The sequence below is a fragment of the Triturus cristatus genome, chromosome 2_1 (genome assembly GCF_964204655.1).
Source record: "Triturus cristatus chromosome 2_1, aTriCri1.1, whole genome shotgun sequence".
Lineage (NCBI taxonomy): Eukaryota > Metazoa > Chordata > Amphibia > Caudata > Salamandridae > Triturus > Triturus cristatus.
Genome location: NC_140581.1, coordinates 550,894,002 through 550,914,125, shown reverse-complemented (window position 1 = coordinate 550,914,125; position 20,124 = coordinate 550,894,002). Strand labels below are relative to the sequence as shown.

Here is a 20,124-nt window from a genome sequence, read left to right as displayed (position 1 = left end):
GAGCTTGATTGATCTCAAGGTACGTATGAGCAAGCATTTGCTCAGTAAAAGGAGCATCTTGACTCAGACTAAAATTTGATACATACTTACAGTAAATAATGCTATTTCCAGTTAAATACTGAATTTGGTGAGATTCATAAGCCATTTGAATCTGTGGCATAAAGGAAATAACCAGTGCCATGGTGCTTCACTGTAACATTAAGCAAGATGAATTATTTGAGGGATCAGAGTTTTTTTTTTTTTTTTTTTAAAGGGCTAAGGGAAAGAAGACCGGGGCGCTTCTGAAGTTACTTGTTCAACGGGTAGTCTTTGGAACCACCAAGGGACTTTTATCATGTTTCGGTGCCCAACACATTTGTTGCTCACTTATCTCTGTTTTCAATCTCCATCTTGATAGTCATGATTATGCAGTTAGGAATAACTTTCCAACTAAGTGTGCTGCGCAGTACCCCATTTTTAGAACACTTTGTGTTACATATCCACTCATATTCGTTGATTTTATCTAAAGAGGACTTAGACTGTTGGCTCTAATAGCAACCCTTTGTTTAAGCAGGACCCTGAATGTTTTCAGATAGACCTTCAATCTGTTTTTGATATCTTTGGTGTCAGCCTTCCTATTGAGTTTTTGGTTGTTTGCAGCCTTCCTATTAATTGATTTGAAGGACATCGGTGTAAGAATTCTTTATTGAACTTAGTGACTTGTGCTCCTCGTCCTTCAGCCCTGGTCTTCCTGATGCCACATGCCATCCATTCCCTGTACATCATTGTCTGTGGTATGAATGGGAAACAAAAAAACGAATGTTATGGGAAGCTGATTTCCACATGATAAATTGAGTCTTGGTGGTTGTGAGATCATACACTCAATCATACTCCCTTGGTTTATAATTTAATTTTATAGTCCTGCTGATATGTATGAAAACATCTTCTTTTGTTTGTGATCCTCAGAATGACAGAAGCATCCTTTGATACACTGCGTCTGTGGATTATCATTTTCCTGTGCACTTTGCGGCTTGCTGTGATGCGTCATCACCTCCAAGCTTACCTAAACGTAGCTCATAAATGTGTGGAGCAGATGAAGAAGGAGGCTGGCAGAATAAGCACAGTAGAATTGCAGAAAATGGTAAGCGAGAAAGCTGCAATAGTGCATTTGAATGCTCCTCTTAACACGTAATTGAAAACTAAGGTTCTTTTGTAGGGGATTTTCATTAATAGTCCTAAGCGCTGAATAGTCCCGCTCATGTGTGGGGACCCCGTGCAGTTTTTCAGTAACTCTTCTCAAGTGTAGAGTTTTGCCTTTATTTAGTAAGGCCTGAAAAGACACTTAAGAAAGAGACGGATTATGCAGGCTATCTTCCTAGGCTACATTGGGTAGATTATTCTTCTTGAAGAAGAAAAAGGACCAGAGTAAAGTATTTGATGATAATTTGCATACAGCATAAATATCCCTTGCAAACCCTTTTTTATGATAGAGATGAAGGAGACCAGGACAGAGTACCCTCATAGGCTGTCATTATATGGCAAAATAAAGAGACTGTGCCTTTAGGAACCCAGATACCACCAGTATCTCATCATGCTTAGAAGGTGGCAGCTGCTGCAGTTCTCTTCCGGCTCCTGCTGACAGGACCCTGGAGCATTGAGCTTGTCAATTTTTCTGTTCAAAATTCTCAACTGAATTTTGAAGACCACTGTTTTGCTCGACATCTTTGGACGCTGCCTCCTTTTCTGACTGATATTAGAGGCTTTTTCTCAGAAAACTGCCTTCTCTTTTTGACAAATGCACACTCTGTGGGAGGAAAAAGGCCAATACCTACCCTCATGGGGTGTTTATACCCTGCCTCTCAGAAGATCATGTTCCTGATTCTTGCCATCACTGCAGGAACTTTTCAAGGCGTACCCTGCGAGACCGAGAGAGATTTGTCTTCATGGTACCTTGGAGCAAAGAAAAGAGCAGATGGAGTCAGAAGGTGGGACCTCGGGGTGAGGAGAGCCAGACCTCTACCAGGGCTCTGTCATCGGTCTCTGGTGGATGTGCCAGGAATTAAGCGGCCCAAAAACACCCTTGATCCCAATCTACTTCAAGAGCATCGACGTCAAGTAGAGGTACAGGTCTGACCAACTCCATCTGCTTCACCACGGCCTCCAGCTCCACAGGTGCTGGTCACTCCAAGACCCAGATCTCATTCCAGGTTGCGCAGTCATTTTAGGCGCCCTCGTCACAGCCCAAAGCGCACTTCTAGATCTTCTAGGCACCATCATCATCATCCACATCATACAGACATGTCCTCCACTTCTACTGGAAGATAGTCCCAAACATTTTCAGACTCTCCACCTCCACGTATATCACCAGTGGATGATGCCACCACATTTCAAGAGGTCCTTGTAAGGGGAGCGACGAAACTTAACATCCCTATATCGACTCCAACAGCAACGTCATGAGTAATTTTTGAGATTCTACAACACAGGTCATCACCAAAACCTTTGCTGCCTTTAGTACTAGGTCTCCTTGAACCTGCTGTGGACCTCTTCCTGACTCCAGCCTCTGTTAAGCCAGCACCATACAAGCCTTAAAAGAAATCCCGTCTCCCCGGAGCAGGATCCTGCTTTTCGGTGAATAGATCCTATACCAATCTCTGTGATTGTGGTAGCGCAAACAAGTAACATGCCACTACTCCCACTTTTACAGTACCTCCTGATAAGGAGAGTTGGAGGTTAGACTCTGTGGGTTGAAAAGTGTGCTGTACAGCAGCAGCCACCATTAAAGCAGCCAGTGCCACAGCTACAACAGGACACTGTGTGAATCCATGAGCCAGTTTGCAAAAGATCTTCCTAGGGATAAGAGGGAAGACTTCATGGAAATCTTGAATGATTGATTACTGGCCTCAAGTCAGATTATTAGTGCTGCAGCAAACTCTTCCCTTTTAGCAGCTTATGAAGACTGTCACGACATCGCTCTTCATAGACACTCTTGGCTCCGTTTGCATCCCTCAGTCCAGAATCGCAGCCAAGTATTTTGACCTACGAATCTGAAAGAAACCCGTTGGTTATAGATTCCTTACCTTAGAATTACCCTCAGGTGTCGGACTGGATCCGGAAAGTTTTTTCGCCAGCAGTACCTCTGCGCGTCGGAAGGTGGCGTCGGTTGTCTCTCTGTTCGGCGTCGTGGTCGCTGGGATGACGTTGCGGCAGCTACTTAGACGCTGCCGTCGCGCATTGACATCAGTTCTTTCTTTTTCCTCACCAGTCAGCGCAGATCCAGGAAGAGCGGTACCTCAGTCATTTTTTGGACTAAGTTTTTCTCGAATTTTGTCGATGTCTTGTTTCAAGTCTTCGACTCTGAACAGGTGCACGAGGGATGCCCGGTTTTAAGGCCTGCGGTTCCTGCACCCGATTGATGTAGGTGACGGATCCACACTGAATGTGCATCTTGTGCCTGGAGCGCGACCACGACCCAAAGTTGTGCTCCGACTGCCAGTTATTGACACCGAAGGCTTTGTGGGAGCTGTCCTGAAAGCTGCTTGAATGGCGGCAGCCGGCTCCGCGCCGTTTGCGGTCCAGGTCGAGAGGGAGGTCGAGTGACCGGTTGCGGAACCCCCATCAGTCTGGCTCGAAGTCATCAAAGTCTTCGCACTCTGGGTTGGGTAAGTCAAAGCATAAGAAGAAGTCGAAGGAGCATTGTCGCTCTTCGCCTTCTCCACGTCGGTCGGCCGACTCGACGAGGTGCGCGGGTGGTGCCACTCCCGCGGCTCCGTGCGCAGAACCTGAAGGGTTCCCTCCCTTTCTGGGACCTGGAGCAACCCCAGCCCAGCTTCGTACGTTCTACGAGACGATGCATGCCATCTTTGGGCGGACCGATCCCTCTGGCGCACTTCGGGTCCTGCGGAATCGGTTGGGGTGCCTAGGTCTTCGCTGCCGGTGGCTCCGGGCCAGGCGCCGCAGGCCCCCCTTGGATCCAGGCCTGGATCCGGATTGGCGCCGATTGACCTTACTACACCTCCACCGGCGCCGCTTCCAATGGAACCACTACCGTGCCCGACGCCGGTCGCCCCCTCCTACCAGCATCGACCCCAGCTTCCTTCCTGATATGGACACGGCACCAGACCGGCGTCAATCGACACCAGATCCGGCGACGGGTGGGGTTTTCGTGCCCCTGTTCACTTCTGGGGTCCATTTGCAACCACAGTGGCAACCAGAGATAAGGACTGGGAGAGGTCAGGTGACCCTTTAGCTGACCAGCTAGGGTCTGAACAAGACTGGAGAGAGGAACTGGGGGATGCCAGTGGTCTTGACACGTCACCCGACCTTGGCATGTTGTCTCCTCCTACCGTGGCTACAGAGGAGGGAGTGTCATACGCTGTGGTGTTGCGTAGGGCAGCCAAGGCTCTCAACCTCGAGCTTCCTAAGGTGGCGATCTGAAAGAAACACGTTAGTTAGATTCCTCACCTTAGAATATCCCCAGGCGTCAGACTGGATCCGGAAGATTTTTCGTCAGCAATACCCCTTGCGCGTCGCTAGGCGTCGTCTGCGGCTCCGCGTCCGTCGTCGGCGTCGTGCGCCGGGATGACGTCGTCGGAGTACTTAGACGCCGCCCTCGCGCGCTGACGTCAGTTCTTCTTTTTTCCGCGCCAGTAAGCGCAGATCCGGGAGAGCTACCCCTTTTAGTCTTTTTTGACTAAATCTTTTTGATCATTTTTGATCCCTGTCTGTCGACATCTGGTGCCGGTAGGATGCCTGGGTTCAAGGCTTGTGAAGACTGTCATCGACTGATGTCGGTGACCGATCACCACCGCCGGTGCCTCTATTGCTTAGGCCTCGACCACGACGCGGAGTCGTGCAACGACTGTCAGGCCCTGACTTCGAAGGCTAGGCGGGAGCGGTCCCGCAAGCTTCTCGAGCTTCGCCACTCGGCTCCGCGTCGTGCGCGATCCCAGTCCAGGAGGAGGTCCAAGGATCGCTCGCGGAGCCCTAGCCGACGCCACCATCGATCGTCTGGCTCCAAGTCGTCGGGTAAGTCCAAACACTCAAAGAAGTCCAAGAGGCGACATCGCTCTTCGGACTCCCCTCGCCGGTCGCGCGACTCGGCCGAGGGTCCAAGTGGTTCCACCCCCGCGGCTCCGGCGGAGCCGCAGGTGCCGCGTCCGCCCCCATACCTTCCGGTCCCTGGGGCTGACGCGGCGCCGGCGGAGATCAGTGCCTTCCTCACGGCCATGAGGAGCCTGGCCCCGCCGTCGACGCCCGCTGGCGCGCCTTCGGGCCCCGCGGGCTCGACTGGGCGACCTCGCGTGCCGGCGGCTCCGGCCCCGGCGCCGTCGACGACTCCGGTCTCGACGCCGCAGGTCCCCGCGGGGCCCATGCCTGGGCCCCAGTCGACGCCGGTTGACCTTGTCACTCCTCCACCGGCGCCGACGCCTGAACCACCGACGCCGTCACCGCCGACGCCTGTGACGCCGACGCCCCAGTTTAGCCCTCATCCGGACCCGACGCCGGCACGGCGTCCGCCGACGCCGCATCCGACGCCGCTAGAGACCTACCATCTCTACAGTCCGGTTCCGATCATTCCTCCTGTTTATCAGGAATCGGAAGAAGGGGGCGACTGGGAGGGGTTCGAGGACCCTCTGGCTGTTCAGTCACAGCTTTCTCAGGACTGGGCAGATGAGCTGGGGGAGGCCAGCGGGCTGGACACCTCGCCAGACGCTGGATTCACTTCTCCTCCGACCGTGGCTTCGGAGGAGGGTGCAGCATTTTCTGTGGTGCTGCGCAAGGCGGCTGAGGCCCTTGGGCTCGAGTTGCCTGCCGTGGCTGTGAGGACCAACATCCTCACTGAGGTGCTTCAAACCTCAGCAAGCTCCACTGAGCCTCTGCTGCCGTTTAACGAGGCCCTCACTGACGTTCTGCAGGGCACCTGGTCCAAGCCCTCCACAGTTCCTCCTGTGGATAGGAACGTTGCCAGGCGCCACCGCCCTGCTCCGGGCGACCCCAGCTTCCTGTCCCAACACCCCACCCCCGAGAGTCTGGTTATCCAGGCCTCTACTTCCCAATCCTCCTTCCCGACCGCTCCGCCGGACCGGGATTCCAAGAGACTCGAGCAGTTTGGCAAGAAACTGTTCTCGTCCCTTAGTTTGGGCCTGCGGTCTTTAAATACCGCCTGTCTCTTGGACCGTTATTCCCATTCTCTGTGGGATACGGTGGAGGACGTGCTGCCCCTGTGTCCGGAGGAGGTCCGGACGCGTCTTTCCCAGGCTCTGGCCGATGGGAGGGATGCAGCACGGCACGCCATAAGATGTGGGCTTGACACCACGGACTCGCTAGGTCGGGCGATTTCCACCACGGTGGCGCTCCGCCGCCACGCCTGGATGCGGTCCACGTCCTTTTCCGGGGATGTCCAGAACACCCTCATGGACATGCCCTTTGATGGCACTCGCCTGTTTGGTGAGAAGGCGGACAGTGCGCTGAACCGCTTTAAGGACTCCCGGGCTACGGCCAAGTCCTTGGGCCTCTCGGCTCCGCGGGCGCACACCTCCGCTTTTCGCCCCTTTCGTGGCCAAGGAAGGGGCGCCTCCTCACGTCCGCAGAGCCACCAGCCGCAGAACCAACCTGCGCGCGGTCGCGGACGTGGCTTCCGCCGTGGCGGAAATGGAGGCCGACGTGGTCAGCCCACATCCACCCCGGCAGCATCCGCCTCAAAGCCTTCCTAGTCCGAGCTTTCAGGCCCATACCACGCCAGTGGGCGGCAGAGTTCGCCATCACCTGCTCCACTGGCGGTCCATCACATCGGACAGGTGGGTGCTGCAAATCGTCCGAAGGGGCTACTCCCTCCCCTTCGAGACCCCTCCAGCCATGCCACCACAACACCACCGTATCTCGGGGGATCATTTGGATCTTCTCCGCGAGGAAGTTTCGGCTCTCCTGGCCAAGGGGGCCGTCGAGCGCGTTCCGAGTCCAGAAGTAGGTCGTGGTTGTTATTCCCACTACTTTCTGGTTCCCAAGAAGGGCAAGGGGGGCCTGCGCCCTATCTTGGACCTCCGGAACGTCAATGCCTTCCTCCGAAAGGAAAGGTTCAAGATGCTAACGTTGGCTCAGGTTTTAGCTGCCCTAGACCCTGGAGACTGGATGGTAGCGTTGGACTTGCAGGACGCATATTTCCATATCCCCGTCCTGCCGGCCCACCGGCGTTACCTGCGGTTCACGGTGGGCCAAGAGCACTTTCAGTTTACCGTGCTCCCCTTCGGCCTCACCAGTGCCCCTCGGGTGTTCACGAAAGTGATGGCGGTGGTCGCAGCTCATCTGCGCAGATCAGGGGTCCCAGTCTTCCCCTATCTCGACGACTGGTTGTTGAAGGCGGGCTCGCCCCAGGCAGTCGTCTCCCACCTCCAGACTACGGCGGATCTCCTGCATTTGCTGGGGTTTTCCATCAACGTGCCGAAGTCACACTTGAGTCCCTCTCAGAAGCTCCTCTTCATCGGAGCGGTTCTCGATTCGGCGCAGTTCCGGGTCCATCCACCGGAACAGCGGGTCCGGGATATACAGGCCCTGATTCCCATCTTTCGGCCTCTATCCCGGGTTTCGGTCAGGCTAGTGTTGCGGCTTCTGGGGCTGATGGCCTCCTGCATCCTACTAGTGCATCACGCCAGGCGGCGCATGCGGGCTCTGCAGTGGGACCTGAAGTTTCAGTGGGCCCAGCATCACGGCAACCTGTCCGACCATGTCTTGATCTCGGAGGGCACTGCACAGCAGCTGCAGTGGTGGCTCACGGACCGCGAGTGGGTCAAGGGCAAGAGCCTCTCCCTTCCCCAACCGGAGCATGTCGTAGTGACGGATGCGTCCCTCTTGGGTTGGGGTGGCCATATGGGAGAGGCGGAGATCAGAGGCCTCTGGTCTCCGGCGGAGTCTCGTCTCCACATCAACCTGTTGGAGTTGAGAGCGATCCGGCTTGCACTGAAAGCCTTCCTTCCCTCTGTCAGGGGAAGTGTCGTGCAGGTGTTCACGGACAACACCACCGCCATGTGGTACTGCAACAAACAGGGCGGGGTGGGGTCGTGGACCCTTTGTCAGGAGGCTCTGCGCCTCTGGACATGGCTGGAACACCAGGGCGTCACCCTGGTGGTTCAACATCTGGCGGGCTCTCTGAACGCCAGAGCAGACGAACTCAGCCGCCGGTGCATGATGGATCACGAATGGCGTCTGAACTCCGAAGTGGTGCAAGGCCTCTTTCAGCAGTGGGGAGAGCCTTGGTTAGATCTATTCGCCACCGAAGAGAACGCGCAATGTCAGCAGTTCTGCGCGTTGGAATTTCCAAGGCGGCACTCGCTCGGCGACGCTTTTCGTCACGAGTGGAGTTGCGGTCTGTTGTACGCCTTTCCGCCTATACCACTTCTGCCCAGAGTGCTGAAGAAGATCAGGCGCGACCGGGCCCAAGTCATCTTGGTGGCTCCGGATTGGGCACGAAGATACTGGTATCCCGAGCTACTCAGTCTGTTGACCGATCCCCCGATACGTCTGCCCCTTCGGGAGGATCTTCTGTCGCAGCAGCAGGGGACGGTCCTCCACCCGAACCTGTCCAGCCTCCACCTCCATGCGTGGAGATTGAGCGGCGGCAGTTGATGCCATTTGACTTGCCTCCTGAAGTCTGTGATATCATTCTGGCAGCCAGGCGTCCCTCCACGAAGTCGGTATACGCCTGCCGGTGGAACAAATTTGTGGCATGGTGCACAGCAAAGGCTGTGGATCCCCTTTCCGCCCCTCTTTCTGAGGTTCTCCTCTTCCTTCTTTCTCTGGCCCGGCAGGGCTCTGCCCTGGGCACCCTGAAGGGTTATCTTGCTGCCATCTCCGCCTTCTTGCGGCTTCCTGATCAGCCTTCTCTTTTCAAGTCCCCTGTGGTTACACGCTTTCTCAAAGGCATTACACACACGTTCCCTCCTGTCCCTTTTGTAATGCCTCAGTGGGACTTGAATCTGGTATTGACCTTCCTGATGTGCGCTCCCTTCGAGCCTCTTCACAATTGCCCTCTTCGTCTTCTAACTCTAAAGACTGCTTTTCTGGTAGCCATCACCTCGGCTAGACGGGTGAGTGAGCTCCAGGCTTTATCTTCAAAGCCTCCTTTCCTATCTGTTCATCCGGACAAGGTTGTCCTTCGGCCTCGTCCCTCCTTTCTTCCTAAAGTGGTGACTCCTTTTCACCTTGGGCAGTCTGTCACCTTGCCCACCTTCTTTCCGCCTCCGCATCCTTCCAAAGAGGAAGAGAGGCTCCACCGTCTGGACCCAAAACGTGCGCTCTCCTTTTATCTGGACCGCACAAAACAGTTCCGGGTGGACGACCAGCTTTTTGTTGGGTACGTGGGCGCTAAGAAGGGGAAAGCTGTGCACAAACAAACCATCTCTCGGTGGGTCGTTTTGTGTATAAAAATCTGCTATTCCTTGGCTAAAAAGGACCCTCCTGTTGGGCTGCGCGCCCATTCTACTCGGGCCACGGCGGCTACTACTGCCTTGGGACGGGGAGTCCCTTTGCAGGACATCTGTCAGGCGGCGACGTGGGCTTCTCTACACACGTTTGCCAGGCATTATTGCCTTGACAGCCAAGTCCGGAGGGATGGCTTCTTTGGCCGTTCTGTCCTCCAGGACTTTCTGGTGTGATCTTGGTTCGCAGACCCACCACCGGGGATGGTATTGCTTGGGTATCTATTCTAAGGTGAGGAATCTAACTAACGTGTTTCTTTCAGATGAACAAGTTACTAACCTTCGGTAACGATGTATCTGTAAGAAACATTAGTTAGTTAGATTCCTCACCGACCCACCCATCCTCCCCGTTCTGCGAACTGACATCTAGGGTTAAGGTTGTCCTTTCAGGCCCCTAGATTTTATTTTTGGCACCAGTGTCGGTCTTTGCATGGCTCTGCGTTCCTGGCGCGGAAGGCTATGTACAAGAACTGACGTCAGCGCGCGAGGGCGGCGTCTAAGTACTCCGACGACGTCATCCCGGCGCACGACGCCGACGACGGACGCGGAGCCGCAGACGACGCCTAGCGACGCGCAAGGGGTATTGCTGACGAAAAATCTTCCGGATCCAGTCTGACGCCTGGGGATATTCTAAGGTGAGGAATCTAACTAACTAATGTTTCTTACAGATACATCGTTACCGAAGGTTAGTAACTTGTTCGTCAGGACTAAACTCCAACCGGCGGCGAGCTCTTCGGAGCCCCTGCTCCCGTTTAATGAGGCCCTCACTGACATCCTTTTGGGCACCTGGTCCAGGCCCAACATGGGGGCTACCGTGGAAGGGATGATCGCTTGACTCCACCGCCCGGTTCTAGGCGACCCCACTTTCCTCTCCCAACACCCCACCCCGGAGAGCTTGGTGGTCCAAGCCTCCACCTCCAAAAGCGCCTTCCCTACCGCTCCATCGGAAAGGGAATCCAAGAAGCTGGACCATCTTGGCAAGAAAAATTTCTCTTCCGCCAGCTTATGACTGCGGTCCATAAACACCGCATGTCTCTTGGGCCGTTATTCCCACTCTTTGTGGGATACGGTGGCGCAAGTGCTGCCTCAGTGTCCGGAGGAAGCCCGGGCAGTGCTTTCGCAGGCTGTCGCCGCCAGGAGCGATGAATTTAAGTTTACGATCCCTTGTGGGCTGGACACCACCGACTCTCTGGGCAGGACTATTTCAACGTCGGTAGCGCTTCGTTGCTACGCCTGGATGAGGTCCACTGGCTTTTCAGGGGATGTCCAGAACACCTTTATGGACATGCCCTTTGATGGCTGCCGCCTTTTTGGCGACAAAGCAGACAACGTCCTAGAGCACTTCAAGGACTCACGGGCTACGGCCAAGTCCTTGGGTCTCTCCACCAGCCCGGCGCGGTCTCCTTTTCGGCTTTTCGTGGCTATAGAAGGGGTGGCCTGCTACTTCCCACCCAGGGCCACAAACCGCAGCAAGTTACCCAACCTTTGCGCGGCTGTGGACGTGGGAACCAATGTCGTGGTTCAGGGGGCCAGTCCACCAACCCCCACTCTGCAGCAGCTTCCAAACCCTCCTAGTCCTACCTTTCAGGCCCATCAAACGCCAGTGGGCGGCAGGATTCGCCATCATCTCCCCCACTGGCGCACCATCACTTCGTACAGATGGGTTTTGCAGATGGTCGGATGGGGCTACTCCCTCCCTTTCGAGACTACCCCTACCCCTCCAGCCATGCTACCTTGTTACCACCGCATGTCGGAGGATCATCTGGCACTTCTCCAACAGGAAGATGCGGCTCTCTTGGCCAAGGGAGCCATCAGCCGCGTTCCTGTCCTAGAAGTAGGCCGTGGTTGCTACTCCCACTACTTTCTGGTTCCCAAGGACAAGGGCCTGTGTCCTATCTTGAATCTCAGGGACGTCTATCGCTTCCTCCGGAAGGAAAAGTTCAAAATGTTGACACTTGCTCAGGTGTTGTCTGCCCTCGACCCGCAAGACTGGATGGCAGCGTTGGACTTGCAGGACGCTTATTTCCACATCCCCGTCCTGCCGGCCCACCGGCGTTACCTGCGGTTCACGGTAGGCCTCGAGCATTTTTAGTTTACCGTGCTCCCCTTTGGCCTTACCGGTGCCCCTCGGGTGTTCACGAAAGTGATGGCGGTGGTCGCAGCTCATCTGCGCAGATCAGGGGTTTCAGTCTTCCCCTTTCTCGACAACTGGCTGTTAAAGAAGGGCTCGACCCAGGCAGTCGTCTCCCACCTCCAGACTACAGCCGACCTCCTTCATCAGCTGGGGTTCTCCATCAATGTGCTGAAGTCTCACCTGGTTCCCTCTCAGGAGCTCCTCTTCATCGGAGCGGTTCTCGACATGGCGCAGTTTCGGTCTATCCTCTCGAACAGCGAGTCCGGGACATTCGGGCTATGATTCCGATCTTTCAGCCCTTGTCTCGGGTTTTGGTCAGAATGACCATGAGGTTGCTGGGCCTCATGGCCTCCTGCATCCTGCTGACCAATCATGCCAGGTGGCATATGCGGGCTCTGCAGTGGCACCTGAAGTTCCAGTGGGCGCAGCATTGGGGGAATCTGTCCAACTACAACCAAGATCTCAGAGGGCACTGCTCAACAGCTGCAGTGGTGGCTCACGAACCAGGATTGGGTCAGTGGCAGGTCCCTCTCCCTTCACCAACCCGACCACACTGTGGTGACGGATGCCTCCCTTCTGGGATGGGGCGGCCACATGGGAGAGGCAGAGATCAGAGGCCTCTTGTCTCCGGCAGAGTCCGGGCTTCACATCAACCGCCTGAAGCTACGGGCGATTCATCTTGCACTGAAGGCATTCCTTCCCTCTGTCCGGTGAAGAGTGGTGCAGGTGTTCAGACAACACCACCGCCATGTGGTATTGCAACAAACAGGGTGGGGTTGGGTTGTGGACCCTTTGTCAGGAGGCCCTTCGCCTCTGGATATGGCTGGAACATCAAGGCATTTCCTTGGTGGTTCAACACCTGGCAGGTTCTCTGAATGCCAGAGCGGACAAACTCAGCTGCAGGTGCATAATGGATCACAAATGGCGTCTTCACTCTTAGGTGGTGCAAGGTCTTTTTCAACAGTGGGGAGAGCCTTGGTTAGATCTATTCGCCACTGAAGAGAACGCGCAATGTCAGCAATTCTGCGCGTTGAAATTTCCAAGGCGGCGCTCGCTCGGCGACTCTTTTAGTCGCGAGTGGAGTTGAGAACTGTTGTACGCCTTTCCGCCTATACCACTTCTGCCCAGAGTGCTGAAGAAGATCAGGCGCGACCGGGCCCAAGGGATTCTTGTGGCTCCGGATTGGGCATGAAGAGTCTGGTATCTCGAGCTGCTCAACATGGCCACTGATCCTCCGACCAGACTGCCTCTTCGGGAGGATCTTCTGTCGCAGCAGCAGGGGAAAGTCCTCCACCTGAAAATGTCCAGTCTCCACCTCCTTGCGTAGAGATTGAGCTGCAGCAGTTGACGTCTTTCGACCTGTCTCCCAAAGTCTGTGACGTAATCTTGGCAGCCAGGCGTCCCTCCACTAGGACGGTATACGCCTGCAGGTAGAACAAATTTGTGGCATAGTGCACAGCAAAGGCTGTGGATCCTCTTTTTGCCCCTTTCTCTGAAGTACTCTTGTTCCTACTCTTTAGCCCAGCAGGGCTCTGCTCTGGGCAATAACAAGGGCTACCTTTCTGTCATCTCTGCTTTCCTTCGGCTGCCAGACCAGCCTTCTCTTTTCAAGTCCCCAGTAGTTAACCGTTTCTTGAAAGGCTTTACACATCTCTTTACTCCAATTCCTTTCTTTATGCATCAGTAGATCTTGAATCTCGTACTTACTTACTTAATGTGCGCTCCCTTTGAGCCGCTTCATAATTGTCCTTTACGTCTCTTAAATCTTAAGACTACTTTCCTGGTAGCCATAACTTCTGCTAGAAGGGTGGGTGAGCTCCAGGCTCTTTCCTCAAAACCTCCTTTCCTGTCTGTCCATCTGGACAATGTGGTTCTCAGGACCCGTCCATCCTTTCTTCCTAAGGTGGTCACTGCCTTCCTTTTTCCCACCTTCTTTCCGCCTCCGTACCCTTCAAAGGAAAAAGAGAGGCTCCACCGTCTGGACCCAAAACGTGCCTACTCCTTCTATCTGGATGGCACAAAAGAGTTCCGGATGGATGATCAACTTTGTGTTGGCTACGTGGGTGCAAAGAAGGGTTGGGCCGTACACAAACGCACCATTTCTCGATGGGTCGTGTTGTGTATTAAGGCTTGTTACTCTCTAGCTAAAAAGGAGCCTCCAGGGGGGCTGCGCACTCACTCCACCAGGGCGACGGCAGCCACTACTGCCTTTGGAAGAGTTGTGCCTCTGAATGACATCTGTCAGGCGGCCACGTGGGCATCGCTGCACACGTTCACCAAACACTACTTCCTGGACATCCAAGTCCAGAGATGGCTTATTTGGCCGTTCTGCTCTCCAGGACTTTCTTGTGTGATCTTGGTTCGCAGACCCACCACCGGGGTTGGTATTGCTGGGGTATCTATTCTAAGGTTAAGGAATCTATAACTAACGTGTTTCTTTCAGATGCACAAGTTACTTACCTTCGTTAGCGTTCTATCTGTAAGAAACATTAGTTAGTTATAGATTACTTACCGCCCCACCCATACTCCCCGTTCTGCGAACTGATTTCTAGGGTAAGGACATCCTTTCAGGGCCCTAGTTTTGTGCACCAATGGTCAGTGTCTTGCATGGCTCTGCGTTTCTGGCGTGGAAAGTTGTGTATAGAACTGACGTCGGCGCGCGAGGGCAGCATCTAAGTAGCTGCCGCGACGTCATCCCGGCGACCATGACGCTGACGACGAACGTGGAGTCAAACGACTCGACCTTCCGACGCGCAGAGCTACTGCTGACGAAAAAACTTTCCGGATCCAGTCTGATGCCTGGGTGTAATTCTAAGGTAAGGAATCTATAACTAACTAATGTTTCTTACAGCTATATCGTTACCGAAGGTAAGTAACTTGTGCTTCTCTGGTACCACTCTGTTTGGAAGCCATGCCGACGATGAGATTGCATAGATGAAGTCTGAAAAGGAAACTCTAAAGGCTGTCTGCTTTGAGAGACCCAGGGAACAGAGGAAATATTTCCCACCCTACCAATGCTGCTTCTATTCCCAGAGGGTTCAAACCCATAACTGGTATTGGGCCGCCAGCAAAGCGGTGCACAACAGCACCAACGCCCCTACCAATCATATCACCGAAAGCAGTCTTGAGGGAGATATACCCAGCAACCTGCTCAATGGGGCAGGCAACCATCCGGGTCAAACCCCTGAATCATTACTCCCCTTCCCTCCCCCCTCCCCCCCCTTTCCCCACTCCGGTAGGGGGAAGCATCTGACAGAGCGGCAAAACATACACCTGAGTACTGAATATTGTTCACTATGGATATGGTCTGAAGTTCTTAATTCCTCCACCGGCCATACCTCCAAAACCATCCAGTTTCCAACTCCCACTGTTACGAGCAGAGGTCAGTATCCTCTTACAAAAGCTAACAGTGTAACCCATTTCTCACGAACAACGAGGTTCAGGTATTTATTACACCAAGGGATTAGCTGTGTTTCATCAGCCTTCAAGACGCATACTTTCATATACCAATCGTCAGAAAGCATCGAAAGTTCTTGAGGTTTGTACTGGAACAGGACCTATATTAATATAAAGTCCTTCAATTTGGCCTAAATTCAGCACCCAGGACATTGACCAAATGCATGGCAGTAGTGGCTCTCCATCGCAGGATACACAAAATATTCGTCTACCCATACCTAGATGATTGGCTAATCCAGGCTTTCATGTCTTGGGAAGCTCCGCTTCTTTACAAATGGACTTGCGAACTCCTACAAAGAATAGGCATTCAGGTCAATCACAACAAGTTCCCCTCTGTTCCAGTTCATACCGTACACCAATAGGGAGCCTCCATCGACACACTAGGGGCGAAAGTGTGTCCTTTGAAGGAGAGACGCTTATCGATCCATTGGAAGTGTCAGGCTCTCATGAAAGCTTCTCATCCAACGGTCAGAACAGTATCCTCCCTCCTTGGCTTGATGGCCTCCTGCATCTTTCTCACACCCAATGTCCGTCTCCAAATATGACCTCTGCAGGAATGTCTTGAGGACAGGTAATTGAGAAGACGGGATACAACTATCCCTTCATGCGAAGCTGTCCCTGAAATGGTGGTGTTCTCCAACCAATCTCCTTTAAAGGTACCCCATTTCATCAGGAGAATCCTCCTCAAACTGCACTACTGAGATGGGGAGCCCACATGGATCTCCTCCAAATCCAGAGCAAGTAATCGCAGAGAAAATGATTTAGAATCCCCGCCATCAAGGATTTACTAGGTGGTTTGAAGAAGGTTTTTCCTCCCTTCATGCACCCTTTCACTCCATTGGAGCTTAATTTAGTCCTTTCATGCCTTATGCAGGACCCCTTGGAGACCATACACAAGGCATCTCTCCAACACTTGTCTTGGAAAACAGCTTTCCTTATGGTGATGACTTCTGTCTGCAGGGTTAGCGAGATCCAAGCACTCTGCTCTCATGAGCAATACACATAGTATTTCATTCTAGCAAAGTGGTTGTGAGAACTCACCCCAAATTTCTTCCTAACGTTGTTTCAGACTTACATGTCGAAAAGACAATCTCATTACCAACATGCTTTCAGAATCCCTCTACTATAGTACAGAACTCTATTCGCTGGATGTGAGTTCTAAAATTCTATCTAGACAAGACACTAAACATCAGCAACTCGGTCCAATTATTTATCTAGTCCGGTCCGTACAGGTTTAGCCACCTCCAAGCAATCCATTTCACAATGGATAATTTCTTGCAGTTTTTTGTGCTATCAAAAGGATAGCAGTAAGGGAAAAGCAGCAACTGCTGCTTTACTACGCAATATCCCTATTCCAGAAATATGTAAAGCAGCCTCCTTGAAATCAGTACATACATTCAACAAGTGCAACTGCCTAGATGCTAACACTAGAGCAGATGCTCAAGTAGGGCAGGCTTCACTCAGAAATCTATTTGCTTGACCTTACCAGTTTATCCTCTCTCCTCCACCGGGCTATATGGAAATGGGCTTGCTACTCTTTTCAGAGCTTATAACTATAAATGTAAATCCCCTGCGAGAGAATAAAGTTTCTTTTCTGTAACTCCTGCTCTCTCGTAGGGGAATATCCATTATAGTAATAAGCGACCCTCCCTCCCTCCAGGTATTCATATAATCTATATCTGTTTACACATCGCCTTCAAAAAGAACTGTAGCAACTGTCGCCTGCTGTGCATGATGGGATACTGGTGGAATCTGGCTTCCTAAAGACACACACTCTTTATTATCCATATAATGACAGCCTATGAGGCTACTCTGTTCTGCTGTCCTTCATCTCTATCATAAAAAAGGGTTTGTGAGGGATATTTATGCTGATGCAAATCATTTCAAATTATCCTCAATTTTTATTCTGGCCCTTTTTTGTCTGAATGATGAATAACTGGCCATTGTAGCCTTAGTATATGGGCTACATAATCTCTTTTTTAAGTGTCTTTGCAGGCCTTCTTGAAGAAAGGCAAAGCTCTACACTTACGACGATATATTAAGGAACTGCTCTGTGGTCCCCGCACATGAGCGGGACTATTCAGTACTTATTAGTATAATGGAAATTACCCTACGAGAGTTACAGGTAAGAAACTATTCCTTTCATTTATGCTAAACTGTGCTAATCTTGTTCAAATGTTAGAATGCAGTCGTGTACAATATGGTTATATTATTCAATGGTATTCCACAACAGAAAATAAGTTGGTCTGTTGTTTTGGGAATCTTTTTCTCTTTCTCATCCACTTTTCTCTGTATTTTGCTGAGCAGGTTACTTTTGATCAGTTTGGAGTTTCGGTTGTTTAAATAATTCTCCTAGCTGCTCAAATTACACTAGGATTTGCAGAGCATGATTAATTTTCATACATAATACATAAGCTTAGTGGTCTTTTTCTACCAAGATGAGTGATGATATAGTTGTGGAAATATAGGAATGCTGTGTATATCCAACCTGCATTAGCTTTTAAGACCCTTTTTTAAGTATCCTAATCCTTAATACTGCATGTGCAGAATAGCCTATAATAATTGTGCATATCACACCCAGCCAAAAAGTAAAGATTTTGAATAAGAAAGCTTTTACAACTTCAGAGATTTTAAGTGAGTATGATGAGAACCGTTAAAGCTATCACAATTATTGTTAGGTGATCTTCTGCATCAGTACTTTCTTAGCAGACATTGCCATATATAGTTTTTAACACGTAACTTGTTCCTTATAATCGCCAGCCAGCAAAAAAGTCAGAATATTCACTGAAAGAATTATTACAGCTTTTCAGCCACAACACAACAACCAATTTGTTTAACCGTGTATTTCATTGACCCAAACATTTCGGAATACATTTTCTGATGCCTTAGTCCCAGTTTATTGCTGTGGTGTTCAGGGTGGAATTCTCTCTCCTAATCATAGTCCAGTGTCAGCAGTACAAGGACATACCACTCTGAGCAGGATTTTGTACAGTGGGTATAGAAACAGCTTGCATCATGCCGCCTGCATCCACTTTACTGCCCGTTATTGTTAAATATGTTAATTTGTATAATAATCCTTATACTGTCCACCAAGGTTGAATATGTTCCACTCTTGCAGGAGTACGATTTTATCAACTGTAAACCCTTATTCCAAGATAACATTGATTTGCAGCAGTTCTGGTGAAAGTCTAGAAGTCAAAACTCAGGATTTGCCTTTACATGTTTTGATATATTTAAGTTTGTATGTAGTTTCTAGTAATTAGTAAGAGCAGTAGAGGTAATTTTGGCATATGTTTTCACTCCACAATTAATACCTGTTTTTGAAAGGTCTTTTTGCCATCTAGTTGTGGGTTTTAGCTCTCCAAGGGTTCATTTGCAATATTCAGCGTTATATGTGGCAGTTTGTGATTGGCACTTGTATATAGCTTTAAAACACAAAATGAAACCTTTTATTGTAGCAGGTGGCTTAAACTAAAATCTCAGTTTCCTTTCAAAAAATTCTTTTATTTACAATTGTAGGTATGTTGCTTATTGCAGATATAACAAACTTTTTAAAAATGTATATTTATTTACCACCACTCTCTAGTACTCTGAGTAGTTTTGTAAAGGTGTGGTATGCTGATGACTTCATCTGAGCTGGTGAAATATTCAAAAGAGTTTTATTGCTTTCAGGTTGCTCGTGTTTTTTATTACCTTTGTGTAATTGCACTGCAGTATGTGGCACCTCTGGTGATGCTACTTCACACAACGTTACTTCTGAAAACACTAGGTAAGAATATCTTGACAGATTAAAGCAATAATTGTTTTTTCTTGTGACTCAAAAAGCTATTGTGATTAATAGTGTTGAAGATCAGTTGGGTAATGGTTGCCCTTCTCTCACATTACTTACAACCTTTGGAGCCTTGCATCTCACATTGCCGCTGTAGTTTGCATTTTTGAGAAAGTGTGAACTTAAAGTACTCACATATTGTTCATAGAATGCTTCAGCACATATATGTTGCAGTAGTAGTCTATAAGATCACAATTGTAAAAACTGAAGATTCACATTCAACAGTCTAGTGGCTTTTGGTGTTTTCATTAGAGCAGCCAAATTCAAAATTCTCCCTTTTCAAATTCTAAACAGTAACTGGGGGCCTGAGTTACAGTTTGGCTGTTTCCCCCGCTTGTCCTGCAGCGGTCCCCAGCAGGGGTGTTTCTTGCGACGGAGAATATTTGTTATATGTGTCGATGCATGTGTGTATATTTTGACTGCACAAGTGTAAAATGTACACATATGCATGACACTTAAAAAAAAATACCTACTGTGAGTACTTCCCATTGCTGGAGTCCAGACTTTATGTGCCCAGTCCAGTCAATGGGTAAAAAATGCAAAACTGACTTGCCTGGATTTCGGCGCCAACGGGGTCAGTTCCTTCCTGGTCAAAATGCTGCTGGGAAGTGGGGAACTGGATGAAGGGATCCACATGGGAAACTGAAGGGAAGAAAAGGAAAGTGCTGAATGTGTACTCCAATTCATTCAAATCTGCGGATTCAAAGCAGGCGGTCTTCCTGCCACGATTGGCTCGACGGAAAGCCAACTCGTAATTTGGATGGCGGTGAACTTATCTTTACGTCCCTCTGACACCTGCTTTCCCCTTACCACCATCCAGCCGGTCAGCAAATGGGTGGCGGCGGTGCTCCAGCTGTCATCCGTTCTGCAAACCGCCAACATCGTAATATGATGGGGGACCTCCAGTTAGGTGGCAGGGTTAACGCCATTTTAATGGCAGTTTACTTGCCGCCAAATTTGTAATTAGGCCGTACGTGCTTGCTGCATGCCTTTCACTCTTTAGTAATCTTAAATGTATAACATGTTCTGGGTTTGTGCATGTCTGACTGACTGAACAGTTTGAATATTTTTTGTTGCCCAGTTCGCATCAGTGCTTTGCTTGTATATCTAGCTTTGTTGTCATTTAACATAAAACAGTTACTTAATGTTGAAAATCAACATTGTGGCTGTTTCTAAATTTCAATCGCTGGCTTGGAGGTAATTGTCAGATAAGCTGTTTGGTCCACTGAAAACAACTTAAATCAACCTTTGTGGTA

General features: G+C 50.7%; 1 protein-coding gene across 1 annotated transcript in view; it reads left to right on the top strand.

The window, feature by feature from the left end:
* TMEM161B (transmembrane protein 161B) overlaps window positions 1–20,124 on the top strand; it is a 223,556-nt gene that overhangs the window by 176,858 nt on the left and 26,574 nt on the right. Inside the window, exons 10-11 of the mRNA XM_085632431.1 lie at window positions 946–1,120; window positions 18,712–18,808. Of these exons, the coding sequence (XP_085488557.1) occupies window positions 946–1,120; window positions 18,712–18,808 (272 nt within the window). The remainder of the gene's footprint in view (window positions 1–945; window positions 1,121–18,711; window positions 18,809–20,124) is intronic.